Source organism: Nomascus leucogenys, chromosome 13, assembly GCF_006542625.1.
Source record: "Nomascus leucogenys isolate Asia chromosome 13, Asia_NLE_v1, whole genome shotgun sequence".
Taxonomy (NCBI): Eukaryota; Metazoa; Chordata; class Mammalia; order Primates; family Hylobatidae; genus Nomascus; species Nomascus leucogenys.
Genome location: NC_044393.1, coordinates 90,433,162 through 90,458,158, shown reverse-complemented (window position 1 = coordinate 90,458,158; position 24,997 = coordinate 90,433,162). Strand labels below are relative to the sequence as shown.

The 24,997-nt window shown below is 46.7% G+C and overlaps 1 protein-coding gene across 1 annotated transcript in view; it reads right to left on the bottom strand.

Annotated features, from left to right (window-relative positions):
* Positions 1 to 24,997, bottom strand: part of TMEM178B (transmembrane protein 178B) — a 404,309-nt gene that overhangs the window by 23,930 nt on the left and 355,382 nt on the right. Inside the window, exon 3 of the mRNA XM_003270949.2 lies at positions 19,395 to 19,532. Within this exon, the coding sequence (XP_003270997.3) occupies positions 19,395 to 19,532 (138 nt within the window). The remainder of the gene's footprint in view (positions 1 to 19,394; positions 19,533 to 24,997) is intronic.

Here is a 24,997-nt window from a genome sequence, read left to right as displayed (position 1 = left end):
TGGCACCTACAGCTGTGCAGTAAGGAGCATCCTCAAGCTGTGATTAGTGTGCTTCCAAGAGTGAAGCCACTTAGAGTGTGCCATCCTCCTGCCCCTGCTTTTCTTCTCTCACCTTCTTCTAGCCAACTCTTTCTGGTGAATGACAATGGTCCATGGAGCAAACTTGGAGAATCTGTAGGGCAGAGGGAAACCTTGCCCTGGGTTTCTTGCTGGGGAACGAGGCTTACAATAATACAGAACTTCCTGCAGACCTTTTCTGACACTGCATCTTCCTGGTTGCTCTGGCCATTCATATTCTAGGTACCATGCAAAGCTTTTGCAAAGAAAGCCGCATCACTCCCCCAGGGCTGGCATGAGGCCCAGGACACACAGATCTATCATTGCATTTGAATTCCTGTTTTGGTAGTCATAAGGTTCTCTTGACCAGGGGGTACATCAGGACAGCCTGTACCAGTTTCCTGGTAGGGGAGCTACAACATACAGGGGTGTGGTTTTGTGGAAAGTGTACACTACCAAGAATCAAAAGACCTGGGTTCTGGTCCCATCCTTGCCCGTAAGTGGGCAAATCACTTCATCTCTCTGGATCATGATCCCTTTAACCATAAAATACAGGGATAGGATCTCTATGGTCCTTCTTTTTCATCTAAATGATCCTATGACTCTAGGTATTGGGGTAAGAAGGTGCCATTCTCTCTGACTTGCTCTAGAACTAGCTGTCACTTATTTTGTCCAACATGAACTATCTGGAGAGAGGATACTGCTTCTCACCTCCTGACATGCACAGAAGGGGTGGTGGATGAGACCATTAGATGTCATTATTTGACATCAATGTGCATATGAGGCTCAGCTCTAAACTGCCTTGATTCTAAGCATGGAAGGATTGGGCCCCAGCTGTTTAAGTGTCTGGAATAAATTGTCTCCTGAATGAAATCTCTCTGGCTTCTGCCCTATCTGATTCAAGCCAATGCCATGTTAATTAGTAGAGGGAGAAGCTTGGGGTGGTAGCCAAAAGATCAGGCAAGCCTGCCACCTGGTTTGGCTATGTTTCCACATGCCCAGCACATTTGTCAGCTTGGCCCTGGCCTTTCTCTGAGATGAAAACCGAAACCCAAGTGAATTTTGCATGCTGTCACCCCACCACTGGGTCACTGAATGCATACATAGCTTTATATGGATAAATCATTTGCACGTAATGTTTATAATATGATAGACATTGTTCCAAGAGCTTTACAAATGTTAACTCTTTTAATCCTCGAAGCAACGTTATAAGGTTTAGATGAGGAAAATGAGGCACAGAGAGGTTAAGCAATTTGCCTGAGGCCACACAGTAAATACTACAGCCAGGATTCAAACCCACGCTTTAGCCACTTTTTAGGTTGCCTCTCATCACAGCAATTTCATGTTACATCTGTATTGATTGTCTCTCCCGTTGCACTGAAATCAATATAAGCAGAGAAGCTCTCTTCTTCTCCAGTAGGATCCTGCACACAGTGGTCTTTAAATAAGATTCATCAACTAGCTGGTGAGATTGGAAGAAGAGGGATTATCATTATCAAATGTGGCCCCGAGGAGGTTCTGAGGGCCCTTCAGACTCAGGCCGAGTTGGTAAAATCTGACTACTTCATAGAACTAGGGAAGCCTATCACAACCCGTATACAACTTCACACATTATTTGTGTCAGGTAGAAGGGTGACTCCTTCTGAAGGGACACGAGTTTTCTATGAGGAATAGGATAGAGAGGTCAAGAAAGGAAATGAATCAAGATCAGAGCACTAAATCTCTTTCAATGAGAATCCCTGTAGCTTCTCAACAGGTCAGGGACTAAACCAGTGGACAGAGGAAGCTGGTGGTCAGAAGAGGGCCCAAAGGAGCTCAGCATGGACTTCAGCCCATCAGGAATGTCCTCTTCTCCCTTCAGGTCCTCCCCCAAGCCCTCTGCCTTGGGAATGGGTCTCTACCTGGCAGCCCTTTTAGCTCTACTTTCCTCTCGGGGGTTTATTCAAGGAATGAGAATTATTCACTCATCTTCTGCACCCCCTTCTGAATTCAAACTCTAATGAGAAAAGAACCACAGAAAGGAGGCAGATGAGGAGAAATATACCAGCTCTGTTACTGACAAGGCTATAGTGGCAACTGTGGCTTGTTCCATTGTCCCATGGCCACAGTCAAGATCCCCAATACTTTCTCTCCAGGCTTACATTTTAGGAGGGAACGTTTGAATCTGTAGAGCAGATACACTCGCCCAGAAGTGTTGACTCATATTGGTGGGTGGAAGAAGGGAAAGGAAAGGAAAAGAAGGAGAGGAGAGGAGAGGAGAGGAGAGGAGAGGAGAGGAGGAAAGGAAGAAAGGTCCCCAAAGTGGCCTCCTGAAGCTGGCCTGGGTCTTGGGCCCTGACCCCAGGAAGGCTGACCACATGGAGAAGTGAGCAAGGGGAGGGGACCCAAAGAGTGCTGGGCCCTACGTGCTTGGCTTTCTCTCCCACCAATGTCACCATCAGAGAAGGCAGTCACTTCTCTGTAAGGCCTTAGAAGGTGGAGTCTGCATCCTCCTAAAGAGAGGAGAGAAGTTTCCTACTTTATGACATGGGGTCTAGGTGGAATGCTGAGGTGAGAAGAGAATGGCTGCCCCACTTCCCTTAGCCATACTCACTCAGGGGCTATAAAAAGCTGTGAGCCAGAGGCTTTGGGGAAATGTGATTTTGATGGAACTTATCTGAAAATGTTAAGAGCTGAGCCAGAGGGGTAATTATATTAATTATTATTTTAAATAAATTGTGCCTGGGAGTGCAGCAGAAACTTCAAGAAGAGATTCTTAGGTTTTGCTAGGGTGGCAATGGGAAGGACACAGCTCTTGACATTCCCTATTACACAGGGCCCAAATCGGAGGGTCAAATATCATACTAGATTTACATTTTAACTTTATGTAAAGCTGCTTAAGCTTTTTTTTTTTTTAGATAAAAGGGATTTTTTGCTTCATTCACAACAGAGTTTAGTTACATAGGGATATATAAAAATGGAAATCTATTAATGACATGTGAAATCCTAAACTAGAATGAATAAATAAAGACTTGGCATACTGCTTCCGAAAAGTTGCCAGTTCTAGGTCTAGGGAGCAGTTTCCTTTGATAGATGGACATTAAAAACCCTTCGAGGGGCAATGAGAAGAACGGGGCATTACTGCTCCAGCCTCAACCATTAGCTCCCCTGCGAGGCCTCTTGACTCCCCAGGAGAGGGAGGCTCCCTTTGTCCATATTTCCACAATCTGCCCTGTTACAAGCACTTGTCATGGGGTGCTCTGAGCACTGACATGCCTCTACCACTTGCCTGGGCAGTCTTTAAGGACAGGGACCATACAAGTTACTATTTGAGTGTCCTAGGTATTAACACAATGTCCACCACACAGTAGGTATCCAATCAATGTTTACGTAGCTGAACTTAGTTTGTAAAGCAGATAATTAAGAGTGTGATAGAGTTGTTTCCAAATACTTGAAAGACTTGGAGGAAAAAGGCACTGGCTGTAATTTATGTCACTTTAGCAGAAAGGACCCAAGGCCACGAAGTCACAGTGACCAGAAACCTTAAAATAAAGATGAGCAAAATAACAACTGGAGTCACCCACAAGGCAGGGAGCCCCTGCCACCAAGGAGGTTTTGACTCAGAGGAAAGCTAGGAAATGACTAGATCGCTACTGTCCAAGACACTCACAATGAGGCAAGTGGCATCAAAATGGAACAAAGTGAGGTCTGAGTTCAGAGGAGGAGTCTGGGTCTAGGTAAGATCATTCAAAAAGGTTTCTAGAAGATGCTAACTGTAAGTCGAGCCTTGACAACAGCTTCAGGCTTCAATAGGCAGAAAAGGGTGTCATGGAGGCAGTGACAGTCAGTGGCTGGGGTGACTGGAACACCTGTGGCTCACGGACCTGTGGCTAAGGCACATGAGACAAGATTGTGGCTGACATTCAACTCCAGGCTCGGGACATTGGCCTTTATTCTCTTAACAACAGGGAGCCACAAAATATTTTTTCAACAGAGAAATGATGTAAGTGTATTTTAGAAAAACAGTATGCTGTAAAGGATGAATTTAGTGGAAAGTAGGGAAATGAACATTTATAGAGTGCCTACTCTCTGCTAGATTTTTTTTTAATATATTAACTTGTTTTATCTACACGACAACCCTACAGGGTAAGCAGCACTATGTCAATTTTACAGATGAGAAAATGCAAGCTCAGAGGTTGGCAACTAAGTGGTGGGACAGAGATTTCCACCAAGGGCTAAATGACTCCCAAACTACTGCAATAGTACTAAGGGCCCAGATGGCACTCAGGGAATGGAAACAAATGAATGAGCCGCAAAGAATATTGCAAAGGAAATATTGGCAGATGCTGGCAATTGATGGAAAGGTAAGGGTGAAAACGGAAAAGTGGAAGATGACTCAGGTAATAGACTGATCTGCAAGGAAGTGAAGAGAACAAGCTCATTTGCTGGAGGAAGGGAAAGATCAGAGCAGACATGTGTTGGCTGCCTACAGTCAGTCATGCACTTAGCATGTACTCAATAAACACAAAGCACATGCACAACGTATATAGAGAAAGGATAAATACGAGTCAAAGTATGTTTGAGGTTCCAGAAAGGTGGAGGTGTCTAGAAAGCATTTTTAAAACATGAGGCCAGAGCTCAGGAAAGACTGTTTCATACACATGTTCCAGATTCATTTGTGCAGAGATAATCATTGCTGTGATGGTGGGTGTTGTTGACAAGCAGACATGTTTTTAAGTAAAAAGCAAAGAGAGTCAAAAGCCTATATTTATAGGTAGAAAAGGGCAAAGAAAACAGAAAAGGCAAAGGAAAAAGGAAAAATCAAAAGGGTATTGTTATAGAAGACGAGATGAGAGTTTCACGAAAGATGGAGCTAGGTCAACCCTAGTGAGGTCAGGAACAGGAGGGTCAAGGACAGGTGACAGGTGGAATAGCCAGGAGTAAGCACGTCTCCAAGAAGCCAGCTTCCGAGACAGGGCGGGAACAGAGACTCCAAGAGATGAAGTGGGTTGGTAGTGGAGCTCTAGAAGTAATAAGTAAGGATTATCCTTTCTGCCTCATGAGCCCCAAGCTTTGCCGTTTGTCTTAAAACACATAAAAATGTTCATATATCCAGCCAAAGAGACTCATTTTCCTATTTCTCTAAGAAATATTTTATGAACAGAACCAGCTTCCTCTTTCTTGCCAGCCCAAGAACACTGCCCTTCGTGTACCATGCATGATGAGATGGCCGTGTGGAGTCGTCTCTTACCCTACCAGGTCATGAGCCGTTTGAGGATCACAGCCGTGTCAGTAAGTTAATGGTTATTTGGAAGATAGTGCTGCATAATTAAAAGCCCTGGCTTCAGAATCAAATAGATTTGAGTTTGAATTCTGGCTTTGGGAATGATGTGGCCAAGTACCTTGTCCAAGGTACTTAAACTCTAAGCGAGTGCTAGGAACTGCAAAGAAGGTAGGAGTCAGTGCTAAACTGAGCACGCATTATTAAAAATGTACTAAGTGCTCACTACAGGCCAGGCATGGTTCTGAGCATTTTGCACATCAACTCATTTAATTCTCAAAACAACCGTACAAGGCAGGTATGATTTTACAGGTGGTGATACAGAGGTGTATAAAGGAGAAATCTGCCTAGGGTTGCAGAACTTTTGAGTCTGACTCCAGATAACATTCATTCCATCTGGCCTCGAGGCCTTTGTTAACACTTTGGTAGCAGAAGTGGCTCCATTTTGCCTTCTTGACCTGTCTTCCCCCTTCCTACCCCAAACAACAGCTGCCTGCCCCTTGCTGGTGGGAGTGGAGGAGGACCCTCTGGCTTATGGCTGTGAATGAATGCATGCGAGTAAGCCTGTGTTTTGGGGGCCTGTCCCTTTACCCCAGGTGGCATTCCCAGTAACCTTTTCTTTTCTCCCATTGTCACAGGAACACAAAAGTAAGAATGGGTACCAGTCTGAAGACCTTAGATTAAGACTCCATCATTTACTTAACTGCATGACTCCAAGCTTGTTTCATGGCTCTCTGGGTCTAATTTATTATCTACAAAATTAGGGTGGTAATGTCAACCTTAAAGGGCTGCTGAGAAGATGAAAGGAGATAATGTTGGAACAGTGTCTACTATTGACTTGCTGTAGATTGTCTGCTCCTCTTCTTCCCTCTCCTCCTCTTCCACCTGCCTCCTATGGGGGTTTTCAGGTCGAATGAGACCTTATCCTCCCTTTAAAGCTCGGTGAACTGTAAGGTGTTACCCAAAACATAAATGGCCCCCTTTCCTCCCTTTTTGGGTGACCACAAACTTCCTGCTCTAAGAATGTTGGATGGGTGGATTGGGAATGTCCTCTTTTCTGCTCAAACAACACAAAATTCTTTTGTTTTAAATATTTTGCACTTAAGGGTTTCGGTCCTGAAAAAGAAAACAGCTAATTTATCTCTTATTGATCCAGGTGTCTAGCTCCTCTCTACAATTGTGAGCAACCCTGAGGCAGAGATGGGTTTGATTTTATTTTCTCTTCCACAGCACCCAGGACGTAATAGGTACTTAACAACTGGTTGTCCATTTCATGAATAACAAGCACTGGGCATGTTCAAATGGTTCACTAAAGTGGGGATGGGCTTGCCTCCTTCACAGCCACATCTCGGAAGTCCTTGACCTTTTGATAGCATCTATCAATAGGGTGAGTGCATTTTCCAAACGCCAAATCAAGACCCAAGGTATGAGAAATGATCTGATCATAGGAAACTATGTTTGAAATCAGGAGGACTCCAGAAAGTCAGGGAGGCACAGTAGCTTTGCATACAGTCTCCTCATTCCTCAATTATTTCAGACATGGTGAGAAAATGCAAGCCATTTCCTGCCTGTCCCAGTAGCCCAGACTCTGTTGGGATGAGCGGATACATCCACAAGAACAGAATTCATTTACAGCTCAGGGACTGTGTTCACAGATCCTCTCCAGTGTAATGCTTTGAGACCTTCCCAGAGTCCCTCTCCCCTAGGCCTTAAAGGCCCCTGTATTGTACGGACTGCTGAATTGTTCAGGCTTGCCAGGCTTTGCCCACCTCCTCTGCAGGGGTGCATCATCTGCAGTGAGATTCAGAGAGACTGCTTGGGCCAAGGTGTGTCTGGCGGCTCATAGTGAGGGCTGCTGCTGAGTCCTTGCTCCCCAGCTCTCGATCTGGGCCAGTTCTCCGAGTCTCTGGTACCCAGAGGGAGCCAGGCTCCCTCCCTCCTGTCTGCACATTCTGACTTACTCACTGAAAATGTGCTCTAAGCCTATCTCAGGGGGACCCTGTGTCTGGCCGGGTCTGGTCCGGTTTGCCCTGGTGCCCAGTGGCTTCAATTCCATCCTCCGGGCTCTAGACCCTGTAGTACATCTCAGCCATCAAGGATTGGAGGTGACAAGGAGCCTCAGGAGGGCAGAGAGTGCCCCCCTTCCTTGGGTCAGGCTATTTTTGGTCACTTCTTACCTGTCTTTAACCCCTCTACTCTCAACCTTCCCCCACCCCTGCAATCAATGCCCCCGTCCTCAGAGGACAGGAGAGAGAAAATTCCTCTTCACTTTGACCTGCTTCTCCCTCTTGTTTCCTGGAAACAGCTTTTAAGCCTAATAGGAGGGGTCTCTCCATTTACTTCAGAAACCAGCATTTTTCTTTGATTTGTGACTTGTTTCAAGGGCCAGAAGCTTGCCTGACAAGTTCCCTTTCTCTGAAACTTACAAACCTCTGTAAGAGCATCCCAGAAGAGCCACGGGGAGGGAGACTTTTGAAATTACTTTAGAAATGACCTAAGTTTCCATAGCAATCCAGCACTGTGGAGTCATCATCACATTCTAGGTCTTTCTGTTTCCACTGAAAGGGCTGTTGGAGGAATCAGTCCCTTCTCGACAACCACTCCAGAGGTAGAGATGGTCTTCATCTTCCCTGTCCCCCTTCTCTCCTCCTGTTCACCCTCCTCCCGGCCCACCTTGCTTGTCTCTCCGTGATATGGAAGCAACGGACCCCAACTCAGCACAGTTTCGTGATTTCCACCCCAGAGAAGACAGGGTCTTGTAAATGCTGACAGGAGGAGACCTCAGGGTTTCGGGGTCCCAGTCTGAGCCTGGACTGCATTCACTCAGTCATTTGGACATGTCCAGCACGGCTGTGGTGGTGGAGGCAGGCCAGCCAGGAGGGCACTGGGCTGGGGCAAATCACTCATCCTACGTGAGAACTCAAATCATCTCCCCACCCTCAGTCTGGACACTGAGAACCAAAGCCTGACCTTACTGTCTACAGGAACATGGCTTTGCTGTTCTGCCATCTCCTTTACACTTCTGGGACTGTCCTGTGCAAGTAAATGATTTGATTGTTTCATTACAGGAACTTTCCAAAAGATCCACCAACACTTTCATCAAAAGCATTAACTGACAGCATGTGCCCCAAGATTCTCTGAATCCCTGGCCTCAAAATCTTCACCTTGCTGTTCCCACCAGTCCAGGACATTATCATTATTCTTACGCAATCATTATCTAATTATTCATACCCAACGTTAATCACATATCCACATTGAAATAATGGCTTTAAATCAAACGTCCAATTCTCAATAAATTCTGATCTTCCTCCCTCCCCTAGAGGCCTTGTCAAAGTTTTGCAAGGTGCATTCTCTCTTATCACAGAAAGCAATTGTCTTATTAACAGCTTTTCCTGATTAACAGGTTGTGTTCTCAATATTTGGGGAGTAGCTTTTGACATAAGGAAAGAGGCACACATGCTTTGTGTGATTATTCAATCATCAAAGGCAAGCGGTGGCCTTAAGCACAGCAGACTGGTTAGGGAGAAGGGGCTTTACAAGCAGAATAGAGACTAGATCTGGTTTCTTAAGATCTCTGGGAGCCCCTGCAGCAAAAGTCTATGGAGTTCCAGGCTCAGGGCATTTAAATGTGGGACAATGCGAGAGGCAGAACTGGCTTCATGGGCATGTGATCTATGCAGTCGCCCACTTGCTTGGATCCTCTACTGTTGCTGTCCTGAAATTCTTAATCATGTTTGAACAAGGGGTACTGGGTTTTCATCCTGCACTGGGCCCCACAAATTGTATAGCTGGTACAGGCTAGATGGTGCGGCTGCCCCTGCAACACCTTCAGGGGGCATGTGCCAGCCCCCTAACCCTGCTCGGGCTTCTCCAGATATGGACAGACACAGCACCCCACTCACTGGAACTGGGAGTGGCAGGTGGTAGAGAGGCTGACATAGCCAGAGAGGCTGATAAAAGTCACACAGTATCAAATGATTGCCCAGGAAAGAAGCCCAGGGCAAGCCGTGAAACCGATAGAGGGCAGGGCAAGCAGAATGGGGACAGACGCCCCTCAGTCCATCAGCCCCTGCCCACGCCTCTGAAGCCCTTCATGATCTGCTCTTGGCAGAGTCATCTCTGTCTCACTCTGCTCCCATCACAGTCATCCTCTCACTCAACTTCTTCAGACCCAACAAGCTCAGTCCTCTCCTAGGCCCCTTCTCCTTGCTGCTCATTTTACCTGGCATGATCTTGCCCCAAGTCTTCTTATGGCTCTCTGCCCCCTACATTCAAGCCCTGTTCAAACATCACCACCACTGATAGGCCCTCCATGCCCTCTCTAACAACAGCCATGCCCCCATCTCTATCGCCTTCCCAGCTTTATTTTTCTCTACAGTTCTTATCACCTAACATCGCACTATATTTTTATGGCACTTGCTTTTGGTCTGTCTCTCCAACTCGAATGTAAGCTTCCTGAGGACTTTATCCTGCTCTTCCTTGTATCCTAGGTGCCTCGACAGTGTCTGGCACATAATAGGCAATCAGTATTTATTGAGCACACAAATAAATGAATGAGTAGGGCTGATCAGTCGGAGAGATATTATCTGTCTAAAGATTTCTTCTTGTTCATCTCGATGGCATGTAGTATGTTTGTGTGGCATTTGTAGTGATGGGATGATGCTGCTCAGGGCAGTGTCACTAAAGGTGGTTATTTAAAAAAAGAAGTATTTCAGTAGCTAAATAATAATAATACCTAAAAAGGTATTGAGCACAATGCCAGGCATTGTTGTGAGCCCTTCACATGTATTAACTCTGCAAGTCTCATAGTTGTGCCTGAAGTGACCTCTTTTATAGATGAGAAAATTGAAGCAAGGCATGAAAAGTGGATAAGAAATTTTCCTAGGGCCACGTGGCTAGTCCAAGACTCTTTTGGTCCTGGACTGGTTCTCCATGACAAAACCATAATTCCCTCTTCAATTTGGTGATTCAACTTAACTAGGACTCTCACCCCCAACCAAGAGGCAGAGAATGGAAGACAGCTCATGTGCAAGTGTAGACAAGGGTTGGCTCTTCCCAAAGAAACACTCTGAGATGACTTCACCAACCATCCTCCTTTGCATCTCCTTCCAGGGGCTGCTCTGTCTTAGCATTTCCATCCAGAAAGCCAATGACAAAGACTCCTCCTGCTCTGGCGAACATGTGGCACTGTGGCTTTCCTGAAGGCTTGGCAGGCGAGTGATGGGGCACTCTGACATGGCTTTTAATCGCTGACCAGATTTGGATTCACAGGGCTAAGGCTGCTCCCTGTTCTCTTCTGAACCCCACATCTGTAGGAGGGGCAGGTCCCATTGGGTGGCAAAGGTGAAACTCCTTTGGGTCTGCCCCAGCTTCAGTGTGAAAATGAGGCCCTCCTGCTGCCTGGGTTACTGAAGTGGTGCATCCTGGCCACTCATTCTACATGAGGTACATTAGGTAAGGCCGGATGTTATTTCCTAGTCTTCCTGACAATGTGTCTTCTCCCTCAAATGTCTTTTAGTGACATGATTTACCCCCTCCCTGATTTGTTTTAATTGTAATCATCAAATGCTAATAAATATTGAAATCTGCACTTTCCAAGAGGCAAGATACGCTCCAGGGTATGAGGTAGTTTGTGAGTCTCTAATCAGGATTTTGAAAGAAAGATTATAAGACAGAAAGTCAAGAGATGAGTTGTGATGTTCTAGTGAAATCTCACATAAAACTATAAAAGCAGATTGGCAGGGTAAGGAGATGGGTTTTATGCCAGAGTTGCCCTTGATTCGCCATGATAGATCACAGATACTTCTCTGCCTATTAAAATGGACTTCACTTAGGCTATACATGTAACAGTAACAGTTACCATTTATCAAGGGTTTATTGTAAGTCTGTCTCATAGTAAGTCATTAGCTTACTGAATATATTCTCCCTCCCCAAAATATCTAACTTACATGGTCCTTCTACTCCATGTCTCCCCTCTCTGGCCTAAGAGTCATGAAGTTTGAGACATAATGCCTCCTGAACTTCTATTAGGTTTGTGCAAAAGCAACTGCCATTTTTGTCATTACTTTTAATTACTTTGAAACATCATCCTAGCCATGTTTCTAAGTACAGCAAGCTAGGAATAACAGTGGGGAAAGGCTGGTAGGGAAACCTGAATGTTGTTCTATGAGACAGTAAATCATTTTACTGTCTAAAAGAAACAGTCCTCCAGGCAAGATGGCCATTGCCTGGGACTTTTCATTTTAGGCTTGTATATTTTCAGAATGCCCAGGCCTCCATCAAGGTCTTTGTCTAGCAGCAGAAGAGTGTTATGCTGAGTGTCTGGGGGTTCATCACACAGCTGAACTGCTCTCTGGTGAGCTTGGTGGAGCGGGTATAGATGCCAGACATGTGGCATCATTGGTTTGCAAATCACTGCAATCACTCACACATAATAGCCTGAGCTTCTTTAGGGCATTCTCTTCGTTCCCCCTGACTGACTGGGAAGGTATAAAAGGTCACACTGATCACAGGTGGTAGGAAAAGAAACTTTAATGATTTCCTTTTCTCATTACCACCTGTGCCCTTGGTTCTGGCCACGGTCTCCTCCATATGCCCCTTTGTGCTTTGTGAAAGGAGGGAAAGGAGAGAGGGAGACACAGAGTGAATGACACATACTAGCACCCACTTAGAAGCCCAGAACCAGAGTTGTGCTAGTGTAGGAAGAAGCAGGGGCTGTGGGGCCACACAGATCTTCAACATGGGATGCCAAAAGCAGGGGCAGGGCTGGGGATGCAAGAAAGCAGGCTGGGTCCCAGGCTGGGCTCCAGCTGTCATCTGCCACTCACTGGCCAGGTGACCTAAGACAACTTGACATGACTACTTTTACCTGGTGACACAAGGAAGTGGAACTGGTTGGTCTCTAAAGTCCCTTTTATTTTATATCTATGAGTCCAAGTTCAAGACGGAAAGCTCTTCATGAATTCAAGTGTAATTCATACTCTACCTCCAAAAAGAATTTGAGATAGTTTATAACAGAAGTAGATAGATCCTTGGACTGTTCAAATAAAGACAAGAGGACCAGAAATCTCATGAAAGGGGAGATGATTAGAATAGGAACAGAAGATAATATGGGGTATTTTACTGAAGAATTGCTGCTCTATTGAGACAAAACCAAAATATTTTGTTACACACAATTCACTTTTCCTATATATTTGTTCCACAAATATTTATTAAGAGCACAGACATTGTTCCCAACATTAGTGATACCTTAGGGAAGGTATCCCTTCACGAAAGCAGACAAAGTTCTGGAGATCATGGAGCATATATCTAAGTTCAGGGAGAGAGACAGTGAACAAATCCAGAATGTTAAAAACATTTCGGACACCTAGCACCCAAGCACCCATATCTTGGTTTCTAATGCCTTTCTCTAATAAAAGGAAACAGAGCTCCTTGAAGAAATGGCTGATTCTAGTTCTGGGGCAGGAAATATATAAGATAAGCCTGCCAAAAACTAAGTGCTCCAACAAGCAAACAAACAAAAAATAATCAAAACCAAACCCCACTTTGATGGGGGTATCTCAAACAGGCACAGGAGCCAACAGAAAGCTCTCCCAAAGGCCAAAGCTGTAACAATGAGAGCAACAAAAGAAGGTAGTATTGGATTAAACCCAAAGATAAATGCTCATCAGTCCACACTGGTATAAATGACTGAATAAATTAATAAATGGGGGAGAAGAGACAGATCTCCTCCCACGTGGAGGAATTCCAAATTACATAGCTACTCCATCCTGCAGGAGCATCTCCGTCGCAGCACTCCATCTTCACGTCCCATTCCTCAAGCGTGGGCTGCACGTGGTGACTTCCTTCTGAGGAAGTCATGGGAAATGGGGGAAAAATAATTTTACAGTGTGGAAACTTGAGAAACACATGATCAGGACAACATCAACAGTCATAAATCATGTTGAAATAATGTGATGAAAATGGCATTTTAGGCTGGGCGCGGTGGCTCACGCTTGTAATCCCAGCACTTTGGGAGGCCGAGGCGGGTGGATCATGAGGTCAGGAGATCGAGACCATGGTGAAACCCCGTCTCTACTAAAAATACAAAAAATTAGCCGGGCGTGGTGGCGGGCGCCTGTAGTCCCAGCTACTCGGAGAGGCTGAGGCAGGAGAATAGCGTGAACCAGGGAGGCGGAGCTTGCAGTGAGCCGAGATTGCGCCACTGCACTCCAGCCTGGGCAACAGAGTGAGACTCCGTCTCAAAAAAAAAAAAAGAAAATGGCATTTTACCTCTTTCTCCCCAAAACCCCTAACCCAGTCTAATCGTGACAAAAACATCAGATAAGTTTCAATAGAAGAGCATTCTACAATATGCCTGACTAGTACTCTTTCAAACTGCCAAGATCACCGAAAACAAGGAAAGTCTGAGAAACAGCTACAGCCAAGAGGAGCCTATGCAGGCTCAAGAATGACGTGCAGTGTGGTGTCCTGAACGGGATCCTAGAACAGGAAAGGGCGTCAGGTGAAAACTGAGGGAATCGGAGTCAGCTGGGGCTGTTGGCTAATAATAATGTACATATTTACTCATTAGTAATAACAAATGTATCATAATCATGCAACATGTTAATAATACAGGGAACTGGGTACAGTGGCAGAAGATACTCTGGGAAGTCTACGATCTGCTCAATTTTTCTGTAAATCTAAAACTGTTCTAAAAAATAAGGTCTATTAAAAATCAAACAAACAAACAGAGGGTCTAGAGGTCAGAGATGGAAGAAGTCAGAGATTCTCTCTCTTGCTGGCCTTGAATAAGCAAACTTCCCTGAGTTCTGCAGCTGCAAGGAAATGAATTCTGCCAACATTGTGATCTTGGAAGAGGGCCTCAAACATCAGATGAGAACCCAGCCCCAGCTGATGCCTTGATCACAGTTTTGTGGGACCTTCCACAGAAAATCCAGTTAAGCTGTACCTGGGATTCTGAACCATGTAATCTGTGAAATAGTAAGTGTTTGTCGTTTTAAGCTCCTAAGAAATCAGCCAGAATGAAAACACCACCACCACAAACGTTTTGGAAAATAAAGAGGGTGCTACTGAAAATTAAATAAAGTGTAGAGCATGCCTGGGTGGCTGCATGAAACTGGGTGGTAAGAAAGCCCTCTCTAAAAGGGTGGAACCTGAATTGGAAAAATGAGCCATCCACAAGGGATTACAATGAAACACTATGGGCAAAGAGGTCAGCTCGCTCCAGGGCCTTGAAATAAAACTTTGGGTGTTCCGGGGTAGAAAGGCAGCCAGTGTGGTGGGAGTGATCCGACTTTAGGGAAAGAAACAGAAAAGGAGGTGAGAGGCAGCATGAGCCCGATTACAAACAGCTTCTAAAGAGGTGTAAGGAGTTCAGATTTTAAGTTCAACTGGAAGCTATTGGACCATTGACAGTGGATGACTGACATATCTGATTTATGGTTTTAAATAAAATTATGCTAACTGCTCTGTGAAGGACTGATTGCAGGGTGGCCAGAGTGGAGTCAGGGCGTTTAGAGAGGAGGCTCCAGCATCAGCCTAGACAAAAGATCATGGAGCCTTAGACCTGATTCTGGGAGGAGGTGATGGGTGTCTTCCAGGGAGTGTGGGAGGGTGTGTGAGAGGGATCCTGTTGGGGTAGGGCATACATTGGTGTTTGCGCTCATCTTGGGGATCCGTATCCACGAAGCAGTACTGAGGTGCACCCAGCAAGGGAATCACAGGAACACATAGCAGTCACGTGCTCCCTTGCCTGCAGCCTTTCCCTGGTGGCATCCTGTTCCCGAGCTTCTGAATGTCACTGGTGAGTCATCAGGCACACAAATGGTGTTGTGCCAGTCCGGGCGAGATTCTCCCCCGAAGGCCCTGCCAAAGGGAAAACTGGATCCCACTTGACACCCCCAGCCTCCTGGCTGAGCAAAGCTGCCCTCCTGAATTAATCATCTCCTCGGGGCTGAGCGTTCATTAAACAATTTGTTGCTTATTCTTTCCCAGGGTGCAGGGTGCCCCTACTTTGACCAGGAAATAGTTAAATCTGGAACAGAAAAGTTCCCAGCGCAGGCCATCTTCCTTCATATTGGAAGAGAGAAGAGGTTGGGAATAGAATTCTTCCATTTTCATGTTGGCCTTGGCAGTTTCCTCTGAAGTCACCTGCAATTTCATCTCTGAACTCTAGCCTCCAAATTTACCTTCTTCATTCTTGCTGCGTCTTCCTGCTGTACCTGCTCCACATCCATGCCTGGCCAGCTCCAGGCACTGCCAATGTTGTCCCCCCACCCTTCTCACTTGTAGCCTCATTTTGCCCCTCAGGCTCCTGTCAGTGCTCAGTTATAGATGCCTGCAACCTGAGCCTGGGTGAAAGCTAAGGCCACGGGGCCTTTCTGTCCCACTTTGTGATAACTCTCTATGGTTCGAGTGGCTGACTGTTCTGCTTTATCCATGAGGTCGCTGTCACAGGTGGCTTACTCTCCAAGTTTTTCAACAGGCCAACCCCTAAAGATTAACTCCTAGAGAGCAGGGACTGGCCAGGTTCTGAGAGGGGTGGTGCTGACACGTCTCTTTGACATACAGGGTTCTAGAGGTCAAGGCATCATTTTTGGGTTGATGCCCCGGGCTCTCAGTTTGCTCTATCTGCTGAGCAAGGAAGGGGGAAGTGCAGCTTCTGTTCTAATCTGCTCCTTCCCTAGTCCCTAGCTCACAGTCAGCAGATGGCAGCTGCCTGGGACTTCTGGACTCCCACAGCTGTGTCTAACCCAGTTGGAAAGAACCCTAACTAGAGAAGAAAGGGAGTGCCCTCCTACCCCTGAGAGAGTCATCTTCAAGAAAGACCACATTTCAAGGGACCAGCTCTTAGTGGCTTTGTTCTCCAGCCCCTTCTGTTAGTGCCTAATGGTACCCACAAGGTATGTGGGTATGTGGACATCCGTTTTTTCCCCAGACTCTTTCAGGAAGACATGGCTTTACCTATGGACACAGGTAACAACGCACCAGGACAAATAAGAAGGCAACCTGATCTGTGGATGAGATGGGTTTGCTCCAACCTGGATAGTGCTGCAGTCAGCAAGAGGCAGCTTTTAGAAGAGCAGCTTCCCCAAATCTTTCTGTGATGCTAACACTGTATCTTAAAGGATGGTTTTGCCACTTAAAAAATAGATTGCATGTCCCCAAGAAAGCAGATTCACCTGGGACCCTCAGTAGTAAAAGCTTGGATGAGCTTTCCCAGTAATAATCGAGGCCCCATCTCAACCTCCCGCATCTCTTGCAGCATAAAGTATGGAGAAATAGTCCTTAAAAGCTGGAGTTAAAAAAAAAAACATGAGAGGTCTTGGCCAACCAGTTCATCCCTAGTACCATAAAATATTAGCACTAGAAAGAACTGGAAAGTTCATCTCTTTCACTAGTTCCCAACTCTGGCTGTACATTAAGATCACCCCCAGAAGTTCCACTTGGATGGGTCTGGAGTGGGGTTCCAGCATCAGTATTTTTTTAAAAGCTCTCCAGGTGATTAAAAGTGCAGTGGTTGAGAATCACTGCCTGGACAAAGGTAAGCAAGGCTCTCGCTCACTCACCCTATAGAAAGGGGCCTCTGACTCCTAATTGAGCCCAGGGGCATTCAGAGGTCTTCCCCAGAGCCCTGGGCTTTTGGGAGGTGCCTCAGCACGGTCTAAGGGCAGGGCTCCAGGCACACTCGTATCCCTCACTGCCCCCACACTCCAGCCTGGGAGGGTGCTCACCAAGGTCTCAGTTAAGTGGGATATAGCCCAATGACCCTACCACAGTCACATCTATTGGTCAACCACTGTCACCCAATTCTGTACCTTTATTGTTTGACCAGTGATGTGTTCCCTGTCTGGAAAAGATAAGCCAGCGAATTACACAATCTCTTTCTCTGGAAGTTGACTTCAACAGGCCAGAGGGAAGTTATCAAAGAGTTGAAAAGTCCTGGAGATGTAGCACCTGGGTAGGATCTGAACCTTGTGCCTCGCATGAAGAGAGGCGAGAATGGAAACCCATGCAGGAGCCTCAAATGCCATCAAAGAGATGGAGATGAAAGAGAGCTGGCCCCAGGGCTCACTGGATTCCTTATCTGCCCGAGGCCTGTTTGCTCAGCTTTTCTTGGATTCCTGGGAGACCTCTCTAGAGCCTTAGGAAAGCCTTGTTTTACCAGAGCCTGCCTTTATATATCCAAAAGAGTCTTAGAGAGAACACCCACTACAAACAGAGCTGCTCCACTTTTATCTTTTTACATTTTGGGGGGCTACATAAGATTTGGATTGCAAAGGGAAAACCAAAAAAGCTTCCATTGCTAAAATATAGTGTGGAAATCATCAAGCTAGTTTGACTCCTTGTTTCACGGAAGGGGATGCTGAGGCACAGAGCAGGGAAGCGTGCCTGGTTTTGTCAGCCTCTGTCTCTGTGGGAGACCAGAAGGAGGAATGCGGAAACTACTAGACAGAGCCACCATGTCCTTCTCCCTCCCCCTCCCCACCTCTGCCACAACCACAGGTGTGGGGCTCACCGAGGAGGCAGCTCTGGCATCCTGACTCTAATAGCAGAGGGTTTTTTTTTTAGCACTGAGTGATTTTTCCTTGGAAAGACCCTGCTTGTCTTTGGCACAGAATGGCTGTGTTTCAAGGGAATAAGGGTAGACCTTCAATAAATTCAGAACTCAAGCCAAATCCCACAGCTCACTAGCCCCCAAGATCACTCCATACACCTAGAGCAATGAACTCCTCCTGTCCCCAGCTTGACCTGCAGACAAAGAGCCAGCATGGCTGTCTCCTTCCCCCTCTGCCCCTGTTCAGAAACCCAGAGCCTGGTGGCTCACAGAAGGGACCTGAGTTGGGTGTTTACTCCAGGTGCCTAAATTCTAACTGACATTTGTTTCTAAATGCAGGACTTACTTTTATTTCTTTCCATAAACATTTCTTTTTTCTTTTTTTTTTTTTGAGATGGAGTCTTGCTCTACCGCCAAGTTTGGAGTGCAGTCAGTGGCATGATCTTGGCTCACTGCAACCTCTGCCTGCCAGGTTCAAGCAATTCTCCCACCTCAGCCTCCCAAGTGGCTGGGACTACAGGCACATACTACCATGCCTGGCTAATTTTTTTTTTTTTTTTTTTTTATAGTAGAGATGGGGTTTTACCAGGCTGGCCAGGCTGGTCTCGAACTCCTGACCTCATGATCCTCCCATCTTGGCCTCCCAAAGTGCTGGGATTACAGGTGTGAGCCACAATATTTCTAATTCCCTCTGTCCAGGCCCCAATCCCCCTCTACTGAGCCCCACACAATCCATCCATCTACCTTTGCCTGAGGGGTAGCTGGTGATGGATATACCCAGTGGTCAACTTCAGCTTGGGACTGAGACTCAAACCAGGAGAACAAAAAGCACAGTTTAGCTCTTACAGGGAAAGAAGAGGCACAAGAGGAGTGGACTCACTGTTACTTCCCATGGACCGGACCCCTATTCCCACATAGCTGTGCAGTTCTCCTTACGTAGAATCCCTTTAGAGGGACACTGGAGTGGTCCTATGCACATGACAGTAAAATAATAGAGTAAGAGAGACAGATATAAAAGAGGGTCTAGTCCTGCCCCACCCCCACCTTACTTGAAAGAGGAGCAGCTTCAGGTCCCATAAGTCAGAGGTGAAGATAGACTTTTGGACGGAAAGTGCCCAGATAGCCCCTGCTTCCAGCTTCCCACACTAATGCCCAGGGCCTGTGTATAATGAAATGCCCAAGTACTTCCTGGGCTCACGCTTGTTCCAGGTCTGATATCTCCATCTGCCGTAACCACCCGTCTCATGATCATCTCCATAAGTGTCTTTCTTCCACACAGGCAGTCAGATCTGAGTGGAAGGTGAGGATCGTGTCTTATTTTCCTTTGCATCCCCAACAGCTGGTGCAGTGGCGAGCAGCTAAAAGCAACTCAAGAAGTGCTTGTGAACCAATGGATGGGTGAACGAGAACCCCAGTCACGTCATGGTCCCCTCTGCTGTGCCCTCTGGCCATTCTCCCCAAATTGTGGTAAACAGGACCCTGTCCACTGCCACCCGCAAGCCGAGCCTGCAGCCTTACCTCCCATGAGGAAGAGCAGCCCTGCCACGTACTGCATAAGGCCTCGGTCCCAGCAGCAGCCCAGCACGCCGATGATCCAGCCAAAGAGGATGATGGCCACCGCCATGCCCATGAAGCCAGCCGTCATTCTGCGTAGGTCTGTGGGGAAGCAGGCGAGCAACAGTCAGCAGCAGAGCCTGGGACTGAGGGCCAGGGTACACCCCAGCCCTGGGGTGGGTGCGGAGAGGGAGGGGCCCTCCAGGAGCAGGAAGGCAACCTACTCTTCTCAGATAGGAGCACACAATCTTTGCAGAGGGAGGAGCCCCTGTGGTGACTCTATCCTTGTGTGCACAAACAGGCCACAGCAGTTTGGCTCTAAGCACAGGGACAGATCATCACATTATCGTGGCCATTTCTTCTATGCCTCCTTTGTGCCAGGCATAGTGCTGCCTATCTATATAGCTATCTCAACCTTCTGAGACAGGTACTATCTTTATTCCTATTTGCAAAATGCAGCAACTTGCTGAAAGGCACACAGCTAGTAAGTGGTAGAACAGAGACTGGAACCCAGACCTCCCAGCTTCCAAACACAGCATCACTCAGCCTCTCCAAGGAGCTGAGAACCAGAGAAATGGGCTGCTGGATCTGGGTAGTCAGGCTGCACCTGCCAAGCCCTCCCGGTCTCACCAGGAGGTTGCATGTGAGGGAAAGCTATCAGCGTGGGGGTTCTGGTGTTCTGTTCCTTCAACTCCAAGCTGGCTCCCCGGCTTAGTTTTCCCTGCATGCAGGGCTGTAGGAGGAGAGCCACACTTCCTGCTCTCCTCTAAGCTCCAGAGCAGACCCCTTTCTTGCGCTTACTCCATCTCCTCCACCCCCGGGTCAACCCCGCTTTCTGAGTCAGTCCCTTCTCTGTTCCATGCCTGGCTGACCCATCAGCTCCAGGAGGAAGAGGGTTGTCTGGAAAGGCAGTATTTTTATCAGAAGGGAGAGGGCAGAGCTGTTGCCATGGCTCAGTTGGCCACTCAGCATCTGGCTTGGCTTCCTCCCCAGCTCCCACCCCTGCCCTCCTGCACCCAGAGGCAGCCAAAGCTGCTCTCAACCCCCCTACCCTTCCACGTGCCCACCGCACCCCAACCCCCGCCAGCTCCGGGCACACTTTCCTCATCCATCACCCCCTCTCTAGAGCTCAACCTTCTGACCCTCTGGTCATGCCACCCACTCCTCTACCCTTCACCAACACCCACCACAGCTCCCTGGGCCCTCTCTCCACCCACCCACATCTGAGCCTGTGCCCTAGGCCCGCCAGTGGGGCTCCACACGGGAGCAAAGCTATTTATCCTGCCTCTGCGCCAGGGTCTGTGCTCCCCAGGGGGTTGCAGAACAGCCTGGAGGACCCTTGGGCATCCCTCTCTGTCAAAGGGAAGTGCCTGAAGCAAAACACATCAACACCCCATGCAAGCACACCAGCTGCTGCCTGGACAATCTTTTCTCAACCCTGAGAAACAAACACCCCACAGGTCTCTTTGGAGAACACCTCAGAGACCACATACCTCAAAAGGTGTCCAGGTCCCATCCCCTCCATTCCTCTCTCTCACTCCAGCCACCCCATGGGGAACCCAAGCAGAGCAAACAAAAAGACATATGGTGCAGTTTGGCTTAAGACCCCTCTGTAGAGGGATCCAGACCACCCTTCTTGTCCTGACATTGACCAGCAGACACTGACAGCCCCCGGCCAGGGAGGAAGTTGGCCGGGGAGCAGGGAGAGACGGGGCACAGGAGGGGAAGAGCAGCAGACCCTTCCCTCTGGTGAGGAGGGGCCTACAGAGGAAGGAGGACAGGGCTCCAGTCACAGAGGCAGAGATCTTTGAGAGCCACAGGGCAGGTTCCTGCTCTACCAGGGCCACCCATGTCTGCCCTGGCTGACCCAAGATGCCTGCCCCAGCCAGGTAGAAGTGATGCTTACAGTCACTTATGGGAACTGCCCAGGGTGCCTGATTATCATGCACAACTGCAAACCCTGCTCATATTACCATATGTGTCAGATGGAACTGCTGAAACCATCGTTTGATCACAATAGGAGCTTGTGAGCCCAGCGGCCTGCGTGGGCAGCCACAGCCAGTCAGAGAAGGGAAGGAGCACTCCTGCCCCTTCTTATTGAACCATCTGTGCCATCCTCTCCCTCCATCTCCCCAAATGCTGTCTTCACGGCCACCAGCCCTATACCTTAGTCCCTGCTTTCCCCACCACCACAAGAGACTCTGGAGTGACCGAGGCCTGAGCTGCCTTCTCAGTAGAGAATGGTCCCCACTTGACATGAGATCCCATTTAGATCATCTCCTGGAAATGAGATACTCTTTACTACCAATGCTTCTACTCCTCAGCATCTTCAAGGGCAAAAAGGTGGTGGGAAGAGGAAAAGACAGAACAGCTTATTTTCAATGAAAAGAAGGTTTCCCTTTAAGGGGCTTATACTTCCTTAAACAGGAGATATAGTTTTGGGTTTTGCGTTTAAGTATTTAATCCATTTTGAGTTTATTTTTGTATTTAGTGAGAGACAGGGGCCTAGTTTCATTCCTCTGCATATGAGTATCCAGTCTTTCCATTTACTGAAGCACCATTTACTGAAGAGGATGTCCTTCTCCCAGTGTATGTTAATGCCTTTGTTGAAAATCAGTTGGCTATAAATATGTGGATTTCTGGGTTCTCTATTCTGTTTCATTGATTCATGTGTTTTTATACCAAAATCATGCTAAGTGTCTTTCAATGAATGAATAAAGAAAATGTGTTACATATACACAATGGAATACTACTCTGCCATGAAAGGGATGAAATGTTGTCATTTGCAGCAACCTGGATGGAACTGGAGGTCATTATGTCAAGTGAAATAAGCCAGGCCACTGAAAGACAAATATTGCACGTTCTCACTCACATGTGGGAGCTAAAAATGTTGACCTAATCAAAGTAGAGAGTAGAAAAAATCTTTCCAGGTCAGTGGAAATACACAGGCCTGGCCTCTGGTTTTCATTCTTGTTTCTAGATCAACAACTTAGCACAACTCTCAGCTTCTGTTGACAAAGCCCTTTGGGAGGAGGCAAAGAGTACCTAATCTGTGTTACAGGACAATAGCCCCTCCCCGACCTGGAACACAGACTTTTGGAAGAGGAACTATTGTCTTCATTTTGCTGCTGTTCTGCCTTTTCCTCTGTTTTCTTCTAAGTAAAACACTTTGTTCTCATCCTCCAACAATTCTCACCTTCCCACCTTATTTTGCCAGAGCCGTGCATGAACAGCTGGTTACTTTGTCCTTAGACCTGTGTGGTAACTCAGGGAAGCTGCAACAACTTATAAAGTAGATAGGACAAGAAATATTCCAGTTTTACAGATGAGGAGAGCAATATCCAAAGAAGTGACATAATTTATTGACAAATAATCTCAAAACCAGTGTACTACAAGAAGAGTGAGTTGCATCTTGAGTTACATGAGAAAATAATGCAATTAAAGATGTTCTGGGTTATAACAGCAGATTGAAAAAATGTGTCTAGCATTTCCTCCTCCTAAATCAAGCCAGAATACAGTTAAGAGATTTCTTAGAAAGACAGAAGTCTTCAAGGATGGGGAAAATAGAAAAGGAGACAGGGATGACAACAACAAAAGTCTGCAGGGCTTACGGACGCTGTCCTAAAGAGTCAAAATTGGACCTAAAGAGTCAAATCTAAAGTCAGTATCAGAGAAGCTGAAAACCAACTTGTGGAATCCCCAAAAGGTTCATGAACTGGCACCAACAGGTCCATTTGGATCTAGTTGTTAAGCAGAAGAAAGGGAAATAAAACAGGGATTTGGTGGAAGTTATTTAAGATGAATCTAGATTCCTACATCGCCTTGGCCACTCCATATCACTGAGGGATTCCTCTCTCCCTTGACTCCTGGGATCAGGGTACGAGGGGGTCATAAAACACAGTCCTTAGGTTTGGAGATCAACAGGTGAGGGTCAGCCAGCACAGCTGAGGGTTGGGGTATTGTACTGAAGTTCACTACAGCACCCTGATGAGTTACGGACTGTGTGTACATGGATGTTGAGTTTTAGCATTGATCCCAGCTCTCTTCTACTTGGCTCTCAGACCTGCTGCCAGGGCTTTGTCCTCCAGCCTAGAGACTGGGAGAGGACCTTCTGGGGATGACCAGCACAGAGGAAAGACCTACAGACGCTAGCAGTGCCCCAGAATCCGCCCCTCAGGACCCTCTACAATGAAGCCCCAGTTGAACTGGGGTTCATTCAGTGCCCGCAGGCATTTTTCAACATGAGTAAACAAGTAACCATCTGCACATATCTGAGAAAAGCCCATGAATGGGGAGAAAAACAACTTGCAGAAACAGGTTACAGGGAGAAGAAAAAAATTCTCAAAATTATTTTTAATATCTGCAGAGAGACAAGAGAAGAAAGATACTGCCTCTGTGAAACAAAAACAGAATACTATTAAAAAAGAACTAGGTGGGAAACAAAAAGAATACCTGAAATAAAATAACGGACCAAAATCTATGAAACTTATATACTCAGTTCTAACTTATATATTAATAGTCCTGCCATGTTCCAAAAAAGACTTAAGGAGGCTTACAAAATGCACACAGTAGAGTGGGAGAAAAATAGTGATGCAAGGCTGGGCGTGGTGGCTCATGCCTGTAATCCCAGCACATTGGGAGGCTGAGGCGGGTGGATCACCTGAGGTCAGGCGTTCAAGACCAGCCTGGCCAACATGGTGAAACCCCATCTCTACTAAAAATACAAAATTAGCTGAGCATGGTGGCACACCCCTGTAATCCTAGCTATTCGGGAGGCTGAGGCAGGGAGAATCGCTTGAACCCATGAGGCAGAGGTTGCAGTGAGCTGATATCGTGCCACTGTGCTCCAGCCTGGGTGACAGTGAGACTCCGTCTCAAAAAAAAAAAAAAAAAAAAAAAAAAAGATGCAGTGAAGGAGACAAAAAGAAAGAAAAGGAAGATGAGGCCAGACATCACATTCACACACAAAACTTGGCCCATGAGGTCCTCAGGAACGTTATTCTATCCCATATCTGCACTTAAAGGCATTAGACATTATTTCCATTGTTTAAAAAATCGTTCCTGCTTTTTATTTGCACTCCTGACTGCCTCTCTGCCCGAGGAAAGGCCTGTGCATGTATTCCCGCCCATCCTCGTTAACCTATGCATCAATCTCCTCTCTTTAGGGGTAAGAAACTGCCTTTTTATTTCTTTGTGATTGCTAACTGTGCCCATAGCAGTATTTTGTACTCAGGAACATATATATAGCGTGTATTTCTTTCCCCATCTCTTCCTGCCTTTTTAGAAAAGAAACAAAAGAAGAAGGAGGAAGCCCGAACTCTGAGGCCTTGGAAAAATATGATGTGGGACTGGCCTAAGAATAACCCCCTTGGAAAGAGCCCAGAATGGTGAGTTGGACTCTGCAGGCAAAGGCCAAGATAGAGAAAAATCTCCTCACGAATCATGTCGGGCTTGAGTCCATTATCTGTATTCCATGACCCTAACGTTTAACATTCTAATGTTTGAAATGAGAAAGGTGCATTTATGCTTTGCTGAATTGAGATCAGGGTGGTGGAAAGGAGTGGGCA